This window comes from Ursus maritimus, unplaced genomic scaffold (assembly GCF_017311325.1).
Source record: "Ursus maritimus isolate PB19 unplaced genomic scaffold, ASM1731132v1 scaffold_21, whole genome shotgun sequence".
Taxonomy (NCBI): domain Eukaryota; kingdom Metazoa; phylum Chordata; class Mammalia; order Carnivora; family Ursidae; genus Ursus; species Ursus maritimus.
Window position 1 is genome coordinate 39,411,462 of NW_024424564.1, and position 15,027 is coordinate 39,426,488.

At 44.4% G+C, this 15,027-nt stretch overlaps 1 protein-coding gene across 3 annotated transcripts in view; it reads right to left on the reverse strand.

Moving 5' to 3' along the window:
• Positions 1 to 13,517, reverse strand: part of NFYB (nuclear transcription factor Y subunit beta) — a 17,403-nt gene extending 3,886 nt beyond the window's left edge. Inside the window, exons 1-5 of one of the 3 annotated variants that reach the window (XM_040637395.1) lie at positions 13,378 to 13,517; positions 10,730 to 10,816; positions 4,591 to 4,684; positions 2,823 to 2,953; positions 867 to 1,064 (exon numbers count right to left, since the gene is read on the reverse strand). In XM_040637395.1, the coding sequence (XP_040493329.1) occupies positions 867 to 1,064; positions 2,823 to 2,953; positions 4,591 to 4,684; positions 10,730 to 10,735 (429 nt within the window). In that variant the 5' untranslated portion in view covers positions 10,736 to 10,816; positions 13,378 to 13,517. Of the gene's footprint in view, positions 1 to 866; positions 1,065 to 2,822; positions 2,954 to 4,590; positions 4,685 to 10,729; positions 10,817 to 12,252; positions 12,519 to 12,552; positions 12,685 to 13,377 lie in introns of those variants that run through there. The other 2 variants (XM_008705675.2, XM_008705676.2) reach the window with 2 other exon arrangements.
• Between the last annotated feature and the right edge of the window lie 1,510 nt (positions 13,518 to 15,027).

Genomic DNA, 15,027 nt, shown 5'->3' on the forward strand with positions numbered 1-15,027 from the left:
TATATATATATCTCAGCCAAATGGGCAGTACTATAACAGCAAGTTTAAAATCTTAAATTCCTAAATCAAAATTACAGTTTGGACCAAAGAGCTCTAAGTTTCCATCCATTCACTCTAAGGTTCTATGATGCAAAAGATTTGGAAAAGTACCGGAAAGAATGTATACATTCTCTTCCTACTTTAATCATTTGATGATGCATATAACACTAACTCAAGGGGATTCTAACATTAAAGCTATTAAGAAAGTATTCTGAAAGCAATGTGAATCTGACACCCAAGTTAGAGTGTGGAAATAAATATGCTGATCTCAATTTATTCCCACAAAATTCATACCACGGGCAAAGATAAACCCAAAAGGAAATGCAGAAGAATTTAATAAGAAAGGGATACGGTTAGAATTCCCTTTTTCTTATCCAGGAGGCCCCAAGCTTTGAGGTGCTACCTCTTTTAAATTAATAATAACCACAGCATGTGTTACCATTACAGAGTGTTCACTATATGCCAAGCTAAGGGCTATACGTAGATGATTTACTTAGTTCTCTCAATAACCCTGGGAGATAGGTACTATTACTAACCTCACTTTACAGACCCAGAAACCAAGGCCTAACGTATTTAAATAATCTGCCCGAGGTCACATGTGGTGGAGCTGGGACTCAGCCTCAGGTGGCTGGAATCCAGAGGCCAGGCTCTCAGTCATTACACAGCTATGATGTCATTTGTAACAAAGGGAAAAAGAAAGGACATACTATTGAAATACAGTAATGGAAGTGATTATATACTTCTTCTGATGAATGATACATCTAAAAAGGTAAAGTGAATAGTATATCTGAGTTTCTTAAAAGCATAACGGAAGGCATTTTACTTACCTCTCTGAATTTCTGAAGGTATAGTTTTAGGGGTTCTACGTAACTGTCAAAGCCTAAGGTCGACATGGCGAAGAGAATATCTTCTCCGTTGATTGTCTTCCGTTTCTCTTGATGGCATCTTTCACTTGCTTCAGATGTTATAAAGCTGATGAACTCACTCACACATTCCTGAACACATTCTTTGGCATCTTTTGCAATCTGAAGAGAAAGATCACAGGTAAATTTGCAGGGAATATAACCATCCCCTTCCTAACAACCTACAAAAATAAAAAGCTATTCAGAAGAGTACAAATTTCAGGTCGTGGCTGTTAACATTTCATCTTTGAACTAATATGCTAATTACATTGACATAATGTGTGCTATCAAAATTCCAACCCTTGGAGTGAGATTAAAAGGCAAATACCAGTAAGAGAAGCCTTGACAACTATTCACGGAAAAAAGATATAATTTAAGGAAAAAAGCAATCATTGGATGTCCCTACCATCCCATAAAGATGAAATCTTACTAGCCAAGTGCCCCAAGAAAATCAGTCCCATGGTGTATGTAGTATTCGGTGGGCTAGACTCAGGTATCACTCCTCTGTCCTAGCATTTCCACAAATACGGACACCAGAAAATTTTAAAAAGACAAAACATTGAATTCATGTAAGGCTTACAAGGGAATGGAATAATGACATCTGGTGACATTTTTATTACTGAAGATACCAAGTGTCAGGTACAGGTTTGGAGTTTATTAAAAAGCAGCACACACCTGCCACTTCATTTTAAAAACAATTCTTCTTTTAAGGGTACGGGCAAAGTGAAACTCTGATGAATTAAAGCGTGCAATTCCAAAGCCGCTTCTAACAGAACAGCAAACCCCTTGCTGAAACACACTGTCTTCCACCGCCATGCCTACTGTACATCCCGGAGAGAAGTGAACAAGAGCCGCCAGATAATATCATGCTGGCCGTGCACATAACTTTAGATGTTCCCGTAGCTATGCTTAAAAAAAGGTGAAATTAATGTTAATAATCTACTTTATTCAGCCAATAAATCTAAAATATTATCATTTAAACACAGAATCCATTTTAAAACTGAGGTATTTTCATTCTTTTTTTCATACTAAGCCTGCACAATCTGAAGTATGCTTTACATTCATAGCACATCTTCATTCAGATTCGCCACATTTCAAGTGCTCAATAACCGCGTGGGGCTGGTGGCCTGAGGTACTGGGCCGCGCGGGCCTAGCAATAGAAACAGTAATCAGCAGTTGTGCTTTATTTCCCCTTAAAACATTAGGAGGACCTCTCATACTGGAACTTCTAAGCTTAGCTCTGTATTTTAATATATCTCTTTGTGAGCTTTATTACTTTCGTAAGCACTTTATAAGCTACGAGAAGAAAGTTTATTATGCAATAGAAAATAATATAAAAACGTGGCTTTTAATTCAGACCAAGTGATGAGTAGAGTGACAAGTTTTTTTTAAGTTGGTATAAATAACTGTCTATACGACTGTCTATCTCAAGACAGAACTACTTAAAAAAAAATCATGCCAGTTAAATTTAAATGTACATTAATATTTATGATTATATAAAAATAGTTGCTTCCAAATGTAAGGATTTTTTCCATATCAGTCCGAAATGACCCAATTTTGTTGCAACATGATAGAAGTCACAACTCCATATGCCCACACCTGATGGTTCTGATAATGCACCTGTTTTAAAATTTTATTTTATTTACTTCAAGTGGGGGAGGAGGAAGCGGGGCGGGGGCGGGGGGACGGACACGTGGGAATTGCCAATGGAGTCCTGCTCAGTAACTGAGTGTGTAGCACTGAAAGAGCTGCTGACTTGCTGGAAGGCTGAGTGGCTGAAATCGATAGCTGACTGTGTTCAGGAAATACACACTCACGTAGGTCTGCGCTCCCCTCTCCCCTGGAAAAAGAAACCGCGGTAAAACTTCTCCTGCGCATTACCTTTCCTGTTTGAGGTATGGCATTTTTCATTATCCTTGCTACATTTGCAATTGGAAGATAGATATCTTGTTCTCTGAAACTTTCTTTTGAGCCATTTGTGTCTTCATGATCGTTCATGCTGTCCTCAGTATCTAGAGAAATAAAAATGACAGGTTTAAAGTTCCTCATCATCTTTACTTCAAGATAGAGAAGACTACCTGAAATGATCTAAGATAAGAACCATCCTGGTTCATTTCCTAGTCATTTTTAGGGAGGAGGATAGCAGTTCCTTCACAATTTTCTCACAGCCATAACCGAACCTACTCATTAGTTTCAAACCCACTGCCTCAAATCCTTTTTTCCTCAACTCTGCCCACTAAAACCTCACCTATCCGTTCTCAAAAAAGCTCAAAAACATCTCCACAGCACCTTCAGAAGTGATCTCTCCTTTCACAAAATATCACAAAGTGCTGCTTCTCCGTGTCTTTTCCGACATACTTTATAATTCTTTTTATTTCTCATCCTATTAGATGTTTGCTACCTTAGGCCAGGGATTAGCTCCGTGTACTTCCTCGAACTTGGTATAGCATCTTCCACAGAAGAAATACTCATATTTGTTACATAACTTAGGTAGAAAACTTACAGATTACGATCTATGGTTCCTTGCATATTGCCAGATTAAGAGGTTATACTATACAAAGCCAAGTTTATATAGAATGGAAAAAGTGGACTTGAATATTACTGACCCAATTGGATTAATACTAATGTAGTAAGTTTTTGAACAAAGCTGTAGCACTAATCCGACATTCTTACAAAAGTGAATCCTCAAATTATATAGACTCAGATATAACTGAAGCTTTCACAGTACCAGTAATATCCTTTTTAACTAAAGGCAGTATCCTGTAAGTCATACGTACTCTTTCTATGTATTAAAAAAAGAAAAGCGGGGCGCCTGGGTGGCTCAGTTAGTTAAGCATCTGCCTTCAGCTCGAGTCATGATCCCAGGGTCCTGGGATTGAGCCCCAAGTTGGGCTCCCTCCTGGGTGGGGAGCCTGCCTCTCCCTCTGCCTGCTGCTCCCCCTACTTGTGCTCTCTCTCTGTCAAATAAATAAATAAAATCTTAAAAAAAAAAAAAAGGCACTTAAGCTGATTCAAGTTACAATTTTTTTTCAAGTTACATTTTTACATGTATCTGTTTCCAGATGAAGTAACTAATCACCCACCCCCAAATGCCTCCTAAAAATATATCTCAGGGGCGCCTGGGTGGCTCAGTTAAGCATCCAACTCTTGATATCAGCTCAGGTCTTAATCTCCGAGTCGTGAAATCAAGCCCTGTGTCGGGCTCCGTGCTGGGCATGGAGCCTGCTTGGGATTCTCTCTCTCCCTCTCCCTCTGCCCTCCCCACCCCTGCACACGAGCTCTCAAAAAAAAAAAAAAAAAAAAAGTATGCTTTTTAAAGATGGCTCCACACCCAGCATGGAGCCCAATGAGGGGCTTGAACTCACAACCCTGAGATCAAGATCTGAGCTAATATTAAGAGTCAGATGCTTAACCAACTGAGCCACCCAGGTGCCCCCGAAACATACTTTTCTAGAACTCTTTTCTAGAACTCATCACTCTTTTGATGACTATTTCTAATAAAAAAACAGCCTTGTTTTAGACTATCACTGAACTCTGACACAAGATTGCTAATTTTCCTGTAAAGACAAAAGTAACCTGGAATATCACTTTAATGTAATTTTCACTAAGTTGTGTCTACTGGGGAATGCTTTAATTGCGGCTTTCTCACCATCATGAGGCTGTATCACATAGTGGCTTCCCCCGATGTAGTCCGCAGAGATGCCTAGCTGAGAAGCATCTGTCGTAGCACTGTCGCCATCCATCTATGAGGAAAGAAGTTTTGCAATACTCTTGAATAAAACTTGTCTAAAAAACATAACAGAGTCAATGCTCATAAACTGTCATAGGATGGGTCAATTAATTTTCAAGGCATCAAGCTTATTAAAAGATAACATTTGTATCTCTTGATTTGGAAACCTTTTGATAATTTTCCAGTGATTCAAGATTCCCCTGCCTACCCTCTGTGGGTGATAAGCATTAAGATCAACAGGGAAACAAAACAAGGAAATGAATCTAAAACACACACCTCTTTCTTTTCAATTGCATCATCTTCACATATAGTGCAGACAACCCTGACTTACAACCTAGCTTGTCCCTGGAATGACAAGCAAAGCCAAAGTCAGCTTAGTAGTCACCTAAAAGTCACCAATTTCCGTCACTTTCCTCTCTCCTGCTACAGCCTGATGGTCCTACACAAATCCTTTTGCTCCTGCTGCAAACTTTCTCTGCTCACAGTTCCAAAAGAGCCAGTGTCTTAGTTCAAACTGCTGTTTGCTATGGGAAGCATGTAGATTCCTTGCACAAATCTGGGCCCGTGCAACCTGAAAGCACACCCATACTTTGAACAAGCCTATCATCTCTAATTCTACTCAACAGTTCCCCCCCTCACCGCCCTCAAACTTCAGATTCTTTAGAGAAAAAAAGGAGAGGCCAGGGAGATTGGAGATCTGCACATAAAGACAGTAAAATTATAACCACAGACAAGAATGAGAATTAAAATTACTATTTTAAAAGAAACCTGCTTAATTTTAAGTTTGCTCAGAGCTATAAGAATTCTAAGAGGGAAAACCTAGAGAAAACTGAACCATAAGCCCTGAACTGTCTCCATTCCATTTCACCAACATGGCAAATCCTGGAAGTCTTTCCAGGCTAACTATTTGTGTGTGGAAAATTTGTAAATCCATTACCTGAATAAAAAGCATAGCAAAAATTAAGCACAATCGATACACGCTTCGAGGCCAAATCAAAGACACTTGATCCCACATGTTTATCAGAGCGGGACCCTGATAACAAGTTTAATGTTATTAACTGCACCCTTTAAGTCCTTGTGTAGCACGTCGTGTCCTCTGGCTCTGCTGGATTTTCATCTACTAGTAAAACAGGAGGCTAGTTTCCAAGTCTTCGATAATATGGCATTTCCTTGATACATCTGTTGACTGTGGTGTCTAATTATTTGTAGAGAAAGATACATTTCCATCATCTATATAGTTTCCTAAGGGGCTAGAGAATAGAATTCACCTCCTTTAATAATGTTGATACTTCTGAGTGGCTTCTAAAAGGTAGTAAACGACAGTGAGCTCTGATTCTGACTCTCCTGCTGATCCCTGAAAACAGCATCCCTATCCATTAAACGTACTTCTATATAAAATGGAAATAGTATCCCCTTCCCCATCTTAAACGCCTAATGTGAAACATTACCCAAAAATAAAACACTATTTTAATCCTACAGTGCTAACAAGGTACTAGGAGAGTGGTCTTTAATAGATATGATGATGGAGTTTTTAGCCACGGAAGACAGCTCAATCAGGATCGCTGTGAACGGACTAGTTTTTACAATGCCCTAAGGGAGAGTAGGGAGATCAAGGTTCAGGAGAAAAGACCAAAGTGGTTGTTTCAGCACCTACGACTGGAAACAAATCTTTGTTGGGGCGGGGTGGGGACGTGTATGTCTGGGAGATCAATTAATTTATAAATACAGCATAAAAAAAAGTACTAAAGGCAAAAAGTTTAAATCACATTATCTTGTCTTGCACTGGAATTAGCAGCAAGATTATCACTGGATTCACAGCATGAGCCTCTAAACCTCAGTCTTCTAAAAAATACCGAAAGTATTTCAGAGATGTCAGAATGGAAGAAAGGGAAGCTGCCAAAGAGCTGTGCTCCGCGCAGTGTACGCCGGAGACAGACAGCCCGTCCTCCCTCCTCGACGGTAAGCCGCACGTGGGAGGCTCAGCTGTGTGTGTCTTTGGGTCTGCAAGTCGTAGCTCTTCTGTCATTTCATCACACCTCTGTCTTTCTCTCCTCTGTCTTTCTACCTTCAAATCCTGCCCCATACTTTAGTCCCAGTGTTCTCCCATCCTCCTGAAATCTGCAAGCCCAAAATTAGTGTCCCCTTCTTTGAATCCCCAACGCACTTAGTAACAAATTAAGCCTCATCTTTGATGCTTACAATATGCCAGCCACTCACATATATAATACGAGTGGGGAAAGGAGGCAGGGATACTTGTTGGATACATCCCAAAGGCTTTTTCAAGGTCTAAAATGCCTATAAAGATATTCAAAATAGGCTAGAGATTTTAAGTAAGCCAGTCAACAAATATTTACCAAGTAAGCATCTGGTATTTATCAGGTCTGTGCTATCTGCTGGGGATGCAGCCTAGTCAACAACATAGACAAGATCTCTGTCCTCATCTTGCAGGGAAGACAAGTATTACGTAAACTAGTGGCAGGGGAAAGGAGTGGGGACTGTAGTCTATTAATACTTCCAAGGCACAGGCTCTGGAATCCTATCACCTGGTTTGAATTCCTTCCTACTTACTTGCCATGAGACTTTGAGCAAGTGGAATGAGACAGGACTTACCATGGAAAGCCTCAGCATAGTATAATAGGAGTACTCAGTAAATGTTATATATAGCTTTTAAATAATTACAGTCACCTAATTGCTAGTGCCAAATGCTAAGGAAAACAAAGGTGTTCTGTTATATGTTTTGAGAGCTTATTGCACCCACACGAGTCTGGGGAGTCAAGAAAGCGGTCACAGGAAATGACATTTAAATGGAGACCAAAAGATAGACAGAAATCAGTCAGGCAAGGAAAAATGGGAAAAGAATGTTCCAGGCAAAGGAAACAGGAATCTAGTACTGGTGGACTAGAATGGACTAAATAGAGGCTAGATCAAGCAGTGCCTTATGGACAAGAGCAAATCAAAGGGGAGTTTTAGCAAAACCGTGCAAATTAGACTTCTTCTTTAAAAGGTCACTCTGGCTAGAGTCCAGCGTAGAAATGGACTGAGGGGAGCAAGAATGGGGGCAGAGGACCACGAAGGACCATGAGGCTGCAGTCAGAGCATGAATTCAGGCAATATGATGAACACTCCTTCTCCAGATCAGTCCAGGACAACAGCAGTGGAGATCAAGGGGACAGGAAAGGGGCTTTCAGGAGGTCACATCCACAGACCTGGTGACTGAGTGAACATGAACCACAGGAAGGACCGCGGGCATGCTGCTGGCGTTCTTGCAGCTGGGGAGATGGGCGGGGGGGGGGGGAGGGGAAAGGCAGGGCCTGGGAGCGCTGGGCAATGACAGCCAAGCTACAGCTGGTGACCACAAACGTGCAGTGCCACCAGTCATGACACATCACATCGTAGCTGGTGGAAGAGCAGAGAAGCTAAAGTGCTGGGCCTCATCCAGACAACGAAGAGGGAAGGGCATGCAGAGAGGGACAAGACAATGGCTAAGATGACGAATCATTAGAGCCAAGAGAACTGATAACTAGGGACAAAGAGTAGTTCAATCCATTAAATTAATGTTATTGACTATTCTGATTACTTAGCTGAACTGCTATTGTTCTCTAAAATATTATGTGAAATCAATGGTCAGTTGGCTAATACATTTTATTCTGTAATTCTGTGATGTAGCAGTATTAAATTATATTAATAATTTGCTGCACAAATGTGGGAAATAGTTCCCTCTTTAATATGTTTAATATTTATTGAATACTTTCCAAATATCTCATGCCATGTTCATGACCCCGTGAAGCAGATGAGAAAACGGAGGTTACAGAAGGCTAAGGACCTGCCCAAAGTGGCAGAGTAAATGGGATTTAAGTCCAGAGTCTCAGATGCCAACTACTTTCCAGTATCTGTTCCTAATAGCTTTTCCTATAGTCCATAAGCCTAAATCTTTACTTTGCCCTCTCTAAGTTCTAGGTCTAATGACTGTATATTAAAAACATTTAAAGTCGCTTCTCAAACCAGGACAATAGCTGCGGGATGTAAGCAATGCACGTGGTTCGGGGTTCAGTATGAAAAGCACAGGCCCACAGGACAGACCGCCCGTGTTTGAGGCTGGGGTCCCCACTTACTAGCTGTTATGTCTTTATTTACTATCCTCTTAGTGCTTCAGTTTTCCCATTTTTAAAATGGAGTTGCTAAGAGAAGTGAAGTTATTATATAAAAAGCACTTAGCAAAGTGCATGACACGTAATAAGAACTCAACAAACATAACCTAGTATTATTTTTGTCCCTTCAAATACAGTTCTCATCCTTCTTTCCAGGCATGGTTTTCTTTCTCGCATAACCCCTTTCACCTGTTCTCTGGACCAATTCCTTTTTATCTCTTTGAGGGTAAGAAATAACACAAAGATTCCTCACCTCTAATGGCTCTTCCATCCTCCCTGACCAGCTGCTTCACTCTTTCTTCAACATGCTTAGGCTCCCTCACTCAACACACAGAAGTACATACAGACCCGTAAAACCGTAATTCTGCTCCACACCCCTGGCTAGCTATCACCCTCACCCTGACAGTCCTCAAGCATCTCTCCATTCCTATTTCAGCTCCCTGGCACATGCTTCTCCACCCCTCCAGGATACTGAAACCGCTCTTGGAAGTTGCTAATAATCTTGCCTTCATTCCTACTTGGCTGTTCTTGGTAGTGCCGGCCACTCCGGACCCCACATTTATGCATGAAATTCTCTTCTCCCTTGATTTCCAAAGTGATATCCCTTCCTGGTTTATTTTTTCCTCCCCACTTCCCAATTGTTAGTTTCATCCAAGGTTATCCTTTCCTCTTTCTTCCCTCAGTCTCTTAATGAACTCGTTAAATACCACTTCTATGTTAAAAGTTCTAAATCTACAACCATATCCTGCCTGTCACTCCAGCGAGCCATGCCTGTAGAAGAACATCTCTGATGTCCCATCACTGCCAACTTAAGATTTGGAAAAATGAAACTCACCCTCCCCATGTCCTGCAAGGAGGCAATGGATGAGAGCTCCTGCTCTGCTTTCCAACTACTGCGATCCCACCCGCCCAGGATAATTATACCAGTGCCATCTAGATTCTTCTATCTCCTCCAAGTTCCACCTAAGCTGTTACCTCTTTTAATAGTTTCCTGGCTATGCCCTTCCTTTCTCTACTGCCACTGCATTACTACCCAGCCTACCAGGGTACCTACTGTTTTAAGACGGATCTCACTCCAACACCATTTCTATAGCTCCTGAACCTAGAACAGTTCTAAAAGTCTTCAGCATCAAATCCAAACTTAGTTTTTCCATGGCTTTTCATGAGTGGATCCCCCACTTAACCTAACTAAATTTGTTTCCAACTCTATCTTCAGGGCTGATAAAAATCTTAGTCGCCAGAAAGCACCTTATTTAAGGATCACCAGGTACAGCTCTTTTATTTTAGGACTGAGGCATGAGTCATGGCTCAAGGAAGTTGTAACATGCCTGACATCACAAATACAGTAGCAGATCCAGAACTAAGCATCCAGACAGCAAAACTGGTATCTCTCACTAAATTATCCTACGAAGTCTCCACTTGGACAATGCAGATGTACTCCCCATCCCCTGAACAACAGTTACTCATCCCTGCCTTCAGCCTTTAGCTTTCAGTGATACCCTCCATCTATCCGAATCCCACACATCCTTCAAGGCTAAGTCCACGACATTTGCAACTACCCGGGCCTCCTACACCCACTGGTCTTTTCATCTCTGCTACCCTGAGAACCTGCGTTTCCCATTCTGTGCATAATTGTCCTCTAAGCATTCAGTTCGACTGAAGCCCTTCTAGCAAAACAGACAGCCTCTTAAGAGCTGGGACAAGCTTTTTATCTTGTAGCCTACACAGCACTTAGGGGCCCACAGGAAACAATACAGGCAAGTCACTAAAAAAGAGTAGGGGTACTGTCTGTCTAGACTTGAAGGGCATTCATTCTACTTGGGATCTCCAATACACATTAGGCATAATTTTGTTTCCAGCTAGTCACTGTCCAAATCTAATTAACAACCAAAATGGTAAAACATACTTACCGTCATGAAATACTGTCAGAACCGTGTTGTCAGTGGTGTTCAGGAACACCTTTCTAAAAAGGGGTCTAATCTTCGCCCAACTTCAACCTAGAAGATAAACATCTATTAGTAGTAACAACGTATTGCCTACAGGCCCTCTTCCTAGTAAAAATTTAAAAGGCGCGTATAATTTCACCTACTATTCTTATTCAACAGAGTGCAAAAAACCAGGTGCCCAATAAAGGTTTCTTAAATTGGCAGATATATTTTGGAGACCTTGCAAAAAAGGAAATTCTATGGCAGGGAGGAGCTGCTTTCCTAACATAACCCTGAATTTAGTCATGTTCATCATAAATATTCATTACAAGACCCCAAATTACATGCACGAGACCAAAATTTCCACATCTAAATTATTCAAAATATTAACAACCAAGACACAAACGCCCCAACTTAATTTTTCGGTGATGATTTTCTTAATGCGTTAGAGTGAGATTTAGGAGTCCAAAAGCTCAAAAGGGGAGAAGAATATCTCAGAATACAGTGCTTTTAAACACCTCAGATTATACCAAAAAGAAGATATATGCTGCCCAGAGAACATACATGGAACACGATTCGGACCTTTATTTATCATTTTAAAGAACCACCATTTTGGACTAAAATTGCATCTGAATAGCACTTCATTTTCACTGTAAGGCCTAAATAGCCGAATAAATTGGTATCAATTACAATGTTACAATCTCCATTTCTCATTTGCTCTTTTCCTTTTTTTTCAAGTGAAGCAATTAAATTGGGGGGGAGGGGCAAAGCAAAAACATATCCTTTCAGTGTTAATTTTAAAGGAAGAGAAAATAATGATATGCATTCGAGCATGAAATCTAGTAAACAGAAGAAAAAACTGTAGCCACTGAATTGAATTTTTTTAAATGTCAGTCCAGGCAGCAAAGACTGGCTGACATTGTCTACTCTGCTATAATCTTAAAAGCAATGTCTAATTTCTTTTTAAATATTGCCCTCTTTCTAACCCCAAAACTGCCCGGAAGATTCCTTCCTTGTAGCTAGAAGCGGTTTTTTAAGGGTGTCTTTGAAAAAGAAAATCCTCAGTACACTTAAAATAATGGAGCTATATATATTTATGTACTTTGCTTGGGGGGGGGGCACACCTCACCACACTCTCTCACCCAAATAGTTGACTCAGTATATATTTAGATTCAATATATTAAAGATAAACACTGTCACCTCATATGGTACATATTTTCCTGAAGGCAGGTTAGGATATATGTGAAAGCTCAAGGGAATGCATACATCTGTTTAATGTTTGAAGAAATGCAAATTTGTATCCAAGAAAAGCAGCAGACCCTTCCTCCACCCTCCATTCTTTGGCATCAACAACCAGAGTTTTGCATCAATAGAATCCTTAAATTAAGCTACAGGAGCAGTGCGGGGAAGGAATAATTGCCTTTTAAGGAATTCTGGTTAAACTTTCAATACTTTACAAATAAAACCCTTATTTATTAATGCCACTTATATCGATCAGTTTATCTTACCACTTTATTTTGCCGATTCGTTTCCAAACTAAGAAAGCCCAAACCACCTCAGTGATTCGTGGCACGAACCATGGCACCGTGGACTCCATGCGGGTTAGTGGGATGCTATTTTTTTTTAAGGTCGTATGCTACCTAACCTTGTTTAAATTGTCTTGTTACAGTACTTTGGGCAAGATTACGACTTGTGGGTGCTCTGTAATTCTTTGTTCTCGAAGACTACTGCTCCTCAGGCCCGGCAGATCCTCCCCGCCTCCCACCGAAGATTAAACCTTAGTCCAATCCGAAAGGCTTCCTTCCCACCTTCGGGGCAAGTCCAGGGACCGCAAGCCGCCAGATGGCTGCATTCTTTACGTGTAAGCCAGACTGCGGGGAAACCAAATCCACTCCTTCCTCCCGGGGACCTCGCTTCCTCCCCACGAAGGTGCGCGGGCTGGCCCCGGCCCCACCGCCCGGCCCGGCCGACTGTCAGTCTCGCCGGTGCGGGGCGGCCGCCCCTGGCGCGCATCCCCCGACTCGCCCGCCCAGGCCCCGGGCCCGCGCCCAACGCCTGCCGGCCGCCCGCCCGCTCGGGGCGCCGGGGCAGACAAAGCGGCCCGGCCCCGCCATGCCCCCTCGGGCCAGCGGGCGGGAGAGCGGGCGGGAGGGGGGCGCCCCTGGGGACTCCGCGCGGCAGCCCGGCCAAGGGCGCAGGGTCGGGGCCGGGGTCCGGGGCAGCGCCCCCCGCTCGGCTCCCCGCACAAAATGGAGCCGGCCGGGGCGCCGCCGAGAGGGGGCCCGACGGTGCCCCGGCGCCCCCTCCTCGGCCTCGGGCCCGGACCTCGGCGGCGGCGAGCAGGAGGCGGCCTGGCCCGCGTCCCGCCGCTCCTCGGCCCGGCGCACAAAGAGCCGCGCCGCGGCCCCGCGCCCGCTCCCCGGCGGGGCCCGCAGCGGGAGCGGCCTCGCAGGCGCCGGCCCGGCCCCAGCCCCGGCCCCGGCCCCGGGCGAGAGGGCGGGCGGGAGGGAGGCTAGTGGCCCCGGCCGCGGCGGCGTTGGCGGCGGGGACGGCGCCGGGAGGAGACGGACATTTCATTCGAGCTAAAGTGGAGTCGGTTTAGGAGCGATCATTGGCCGAAGCGAGACACAAACCTCCAATGCAGCCCTGGTTGGCTCCCGTCTCCAATCGGCTGTTTGGTTGGACAGAAAATGGCTGCGAAGGAACCAGTCCCAGCGCGGAGCTCCGCTTCCAGGACTCGGCCTCCCCTCCCTCCGCCGCGGGCCGCTTCCCTCGGCGCGACACCCTCCCTCCGCGCCTCCCGCGTGCCCGCCCGCCGCGGCCCCGCCCCGGCCCCGCCCCCGGCCGCGGCCCCGCCCCGCCCCGCCTCGCCTCCTCCGGGTGTGCGGAGCGGCCGCAGCAGCGGGATCCTGCAGAAAGGCTGCGGGCCGCGGCGGGCGGGCCCTGCGGAGGCTGCGCGGCGCCGTCCCGCGGCCTTCGTGCTCGGCGGGGGCTTCCCGGGGCCGGGACTCGGGCACGCTCTTGAGGTCTATGCGGGCTTTCTTCCCACGGTGTTTTCCCGGTCCTCTGCGAAGCGTGATTTCTCAGGCTTCCCTCCCTTTACTTTCCCCTCCCTCCCCCACGTGAAAGCGTCTCACCCGCCTGACGGTTTTTTAGAAGGGGAAACCAAGGGCAGAAACCGCCCGCCAGGGCGACACTCAAGCTGTCGGGTGGATTTGAACGACGGCTACCTCCTGGAATGCCTTCCGCACCTCGTGTTTTCCTTGTGTGCCTGTAAACGTTGCCAAATGCACAACGGCTCCCTCTCGGTCACTGAGCTCGGATGCTCGTTGTTCAGATTTTGTCTAAAGATACAGTCCTCTCCTTCAGGTTTAACAGGTTGGTCAGTCTAGCCAGACTTCACCCTGAATTTAAAATGTTGCATTTCCTGTCTCCCCCTCCACCACCACCACCCCGCCCCGCACCCCCGTAGGTGCTACCTGACATGTGGCTTTTCCCAACCAGAAGATTATTTGGGCCGCAAGAATCCATGGCCGGCTCTTGCCTCTGCAGCCGGGCTCCCCCGCTGTCTTTCCCTGACTGCAGTGTGGGTCGGACTTCCCTCGCCTGCGACCATCACAGATGGGCTGTGAGCCAGTCACCACCGCTCCCTGCAAAGGGCGGCAGGCTTTCTGCAAGGGGAGCCGGCGATCGCGTTCCCTTTACTTCCACTAAACAAGTGGCCCGGTGCCACATTAAACTTTCCAGCTTTAATCATTTAAAAATATATAGACATGTTTTATTTATAGAGCTCCTACTGTTTCTCCGCATATTTTAACATTTCAAGAGCAAATAAGGAAGCAATGACAAGTGAAAGCCTCCAAGTTATTCCAAGAGGAGTAAGTAGCAATGCCACTGTGCAAACAGCCTGATTTGAATTCCAGCGCCCCCTCGGACTGGCTTGTGACCCTGGCCAAATTTCTTTGCCCCTCCGTGACAGTTTTTTCCTCACCTCTGTAATGAGACTAATATTAGCTCGCTACTTCTTAGGATTGTTTGAAATTAAAGAAAATGCACAGAGAAAGCCCTAAAAAAAAAAAAAAGTTGGCCCCCTATCTTAAGATCTTTATATGATATGAATTTCAATCTCCATCAAACGTTGGAAAACTGCTGTTTGCTAAAAAGCAGTAAAATTGGCCTGCATTGGACTTCTCCCTTGATGATGACCCATCCAAGTGGAGTTTTCAGAGTGCAATGTGCTCAAAGACAGGAAATATAAAAAAGGAAGTAGTAGGATTGAGAGA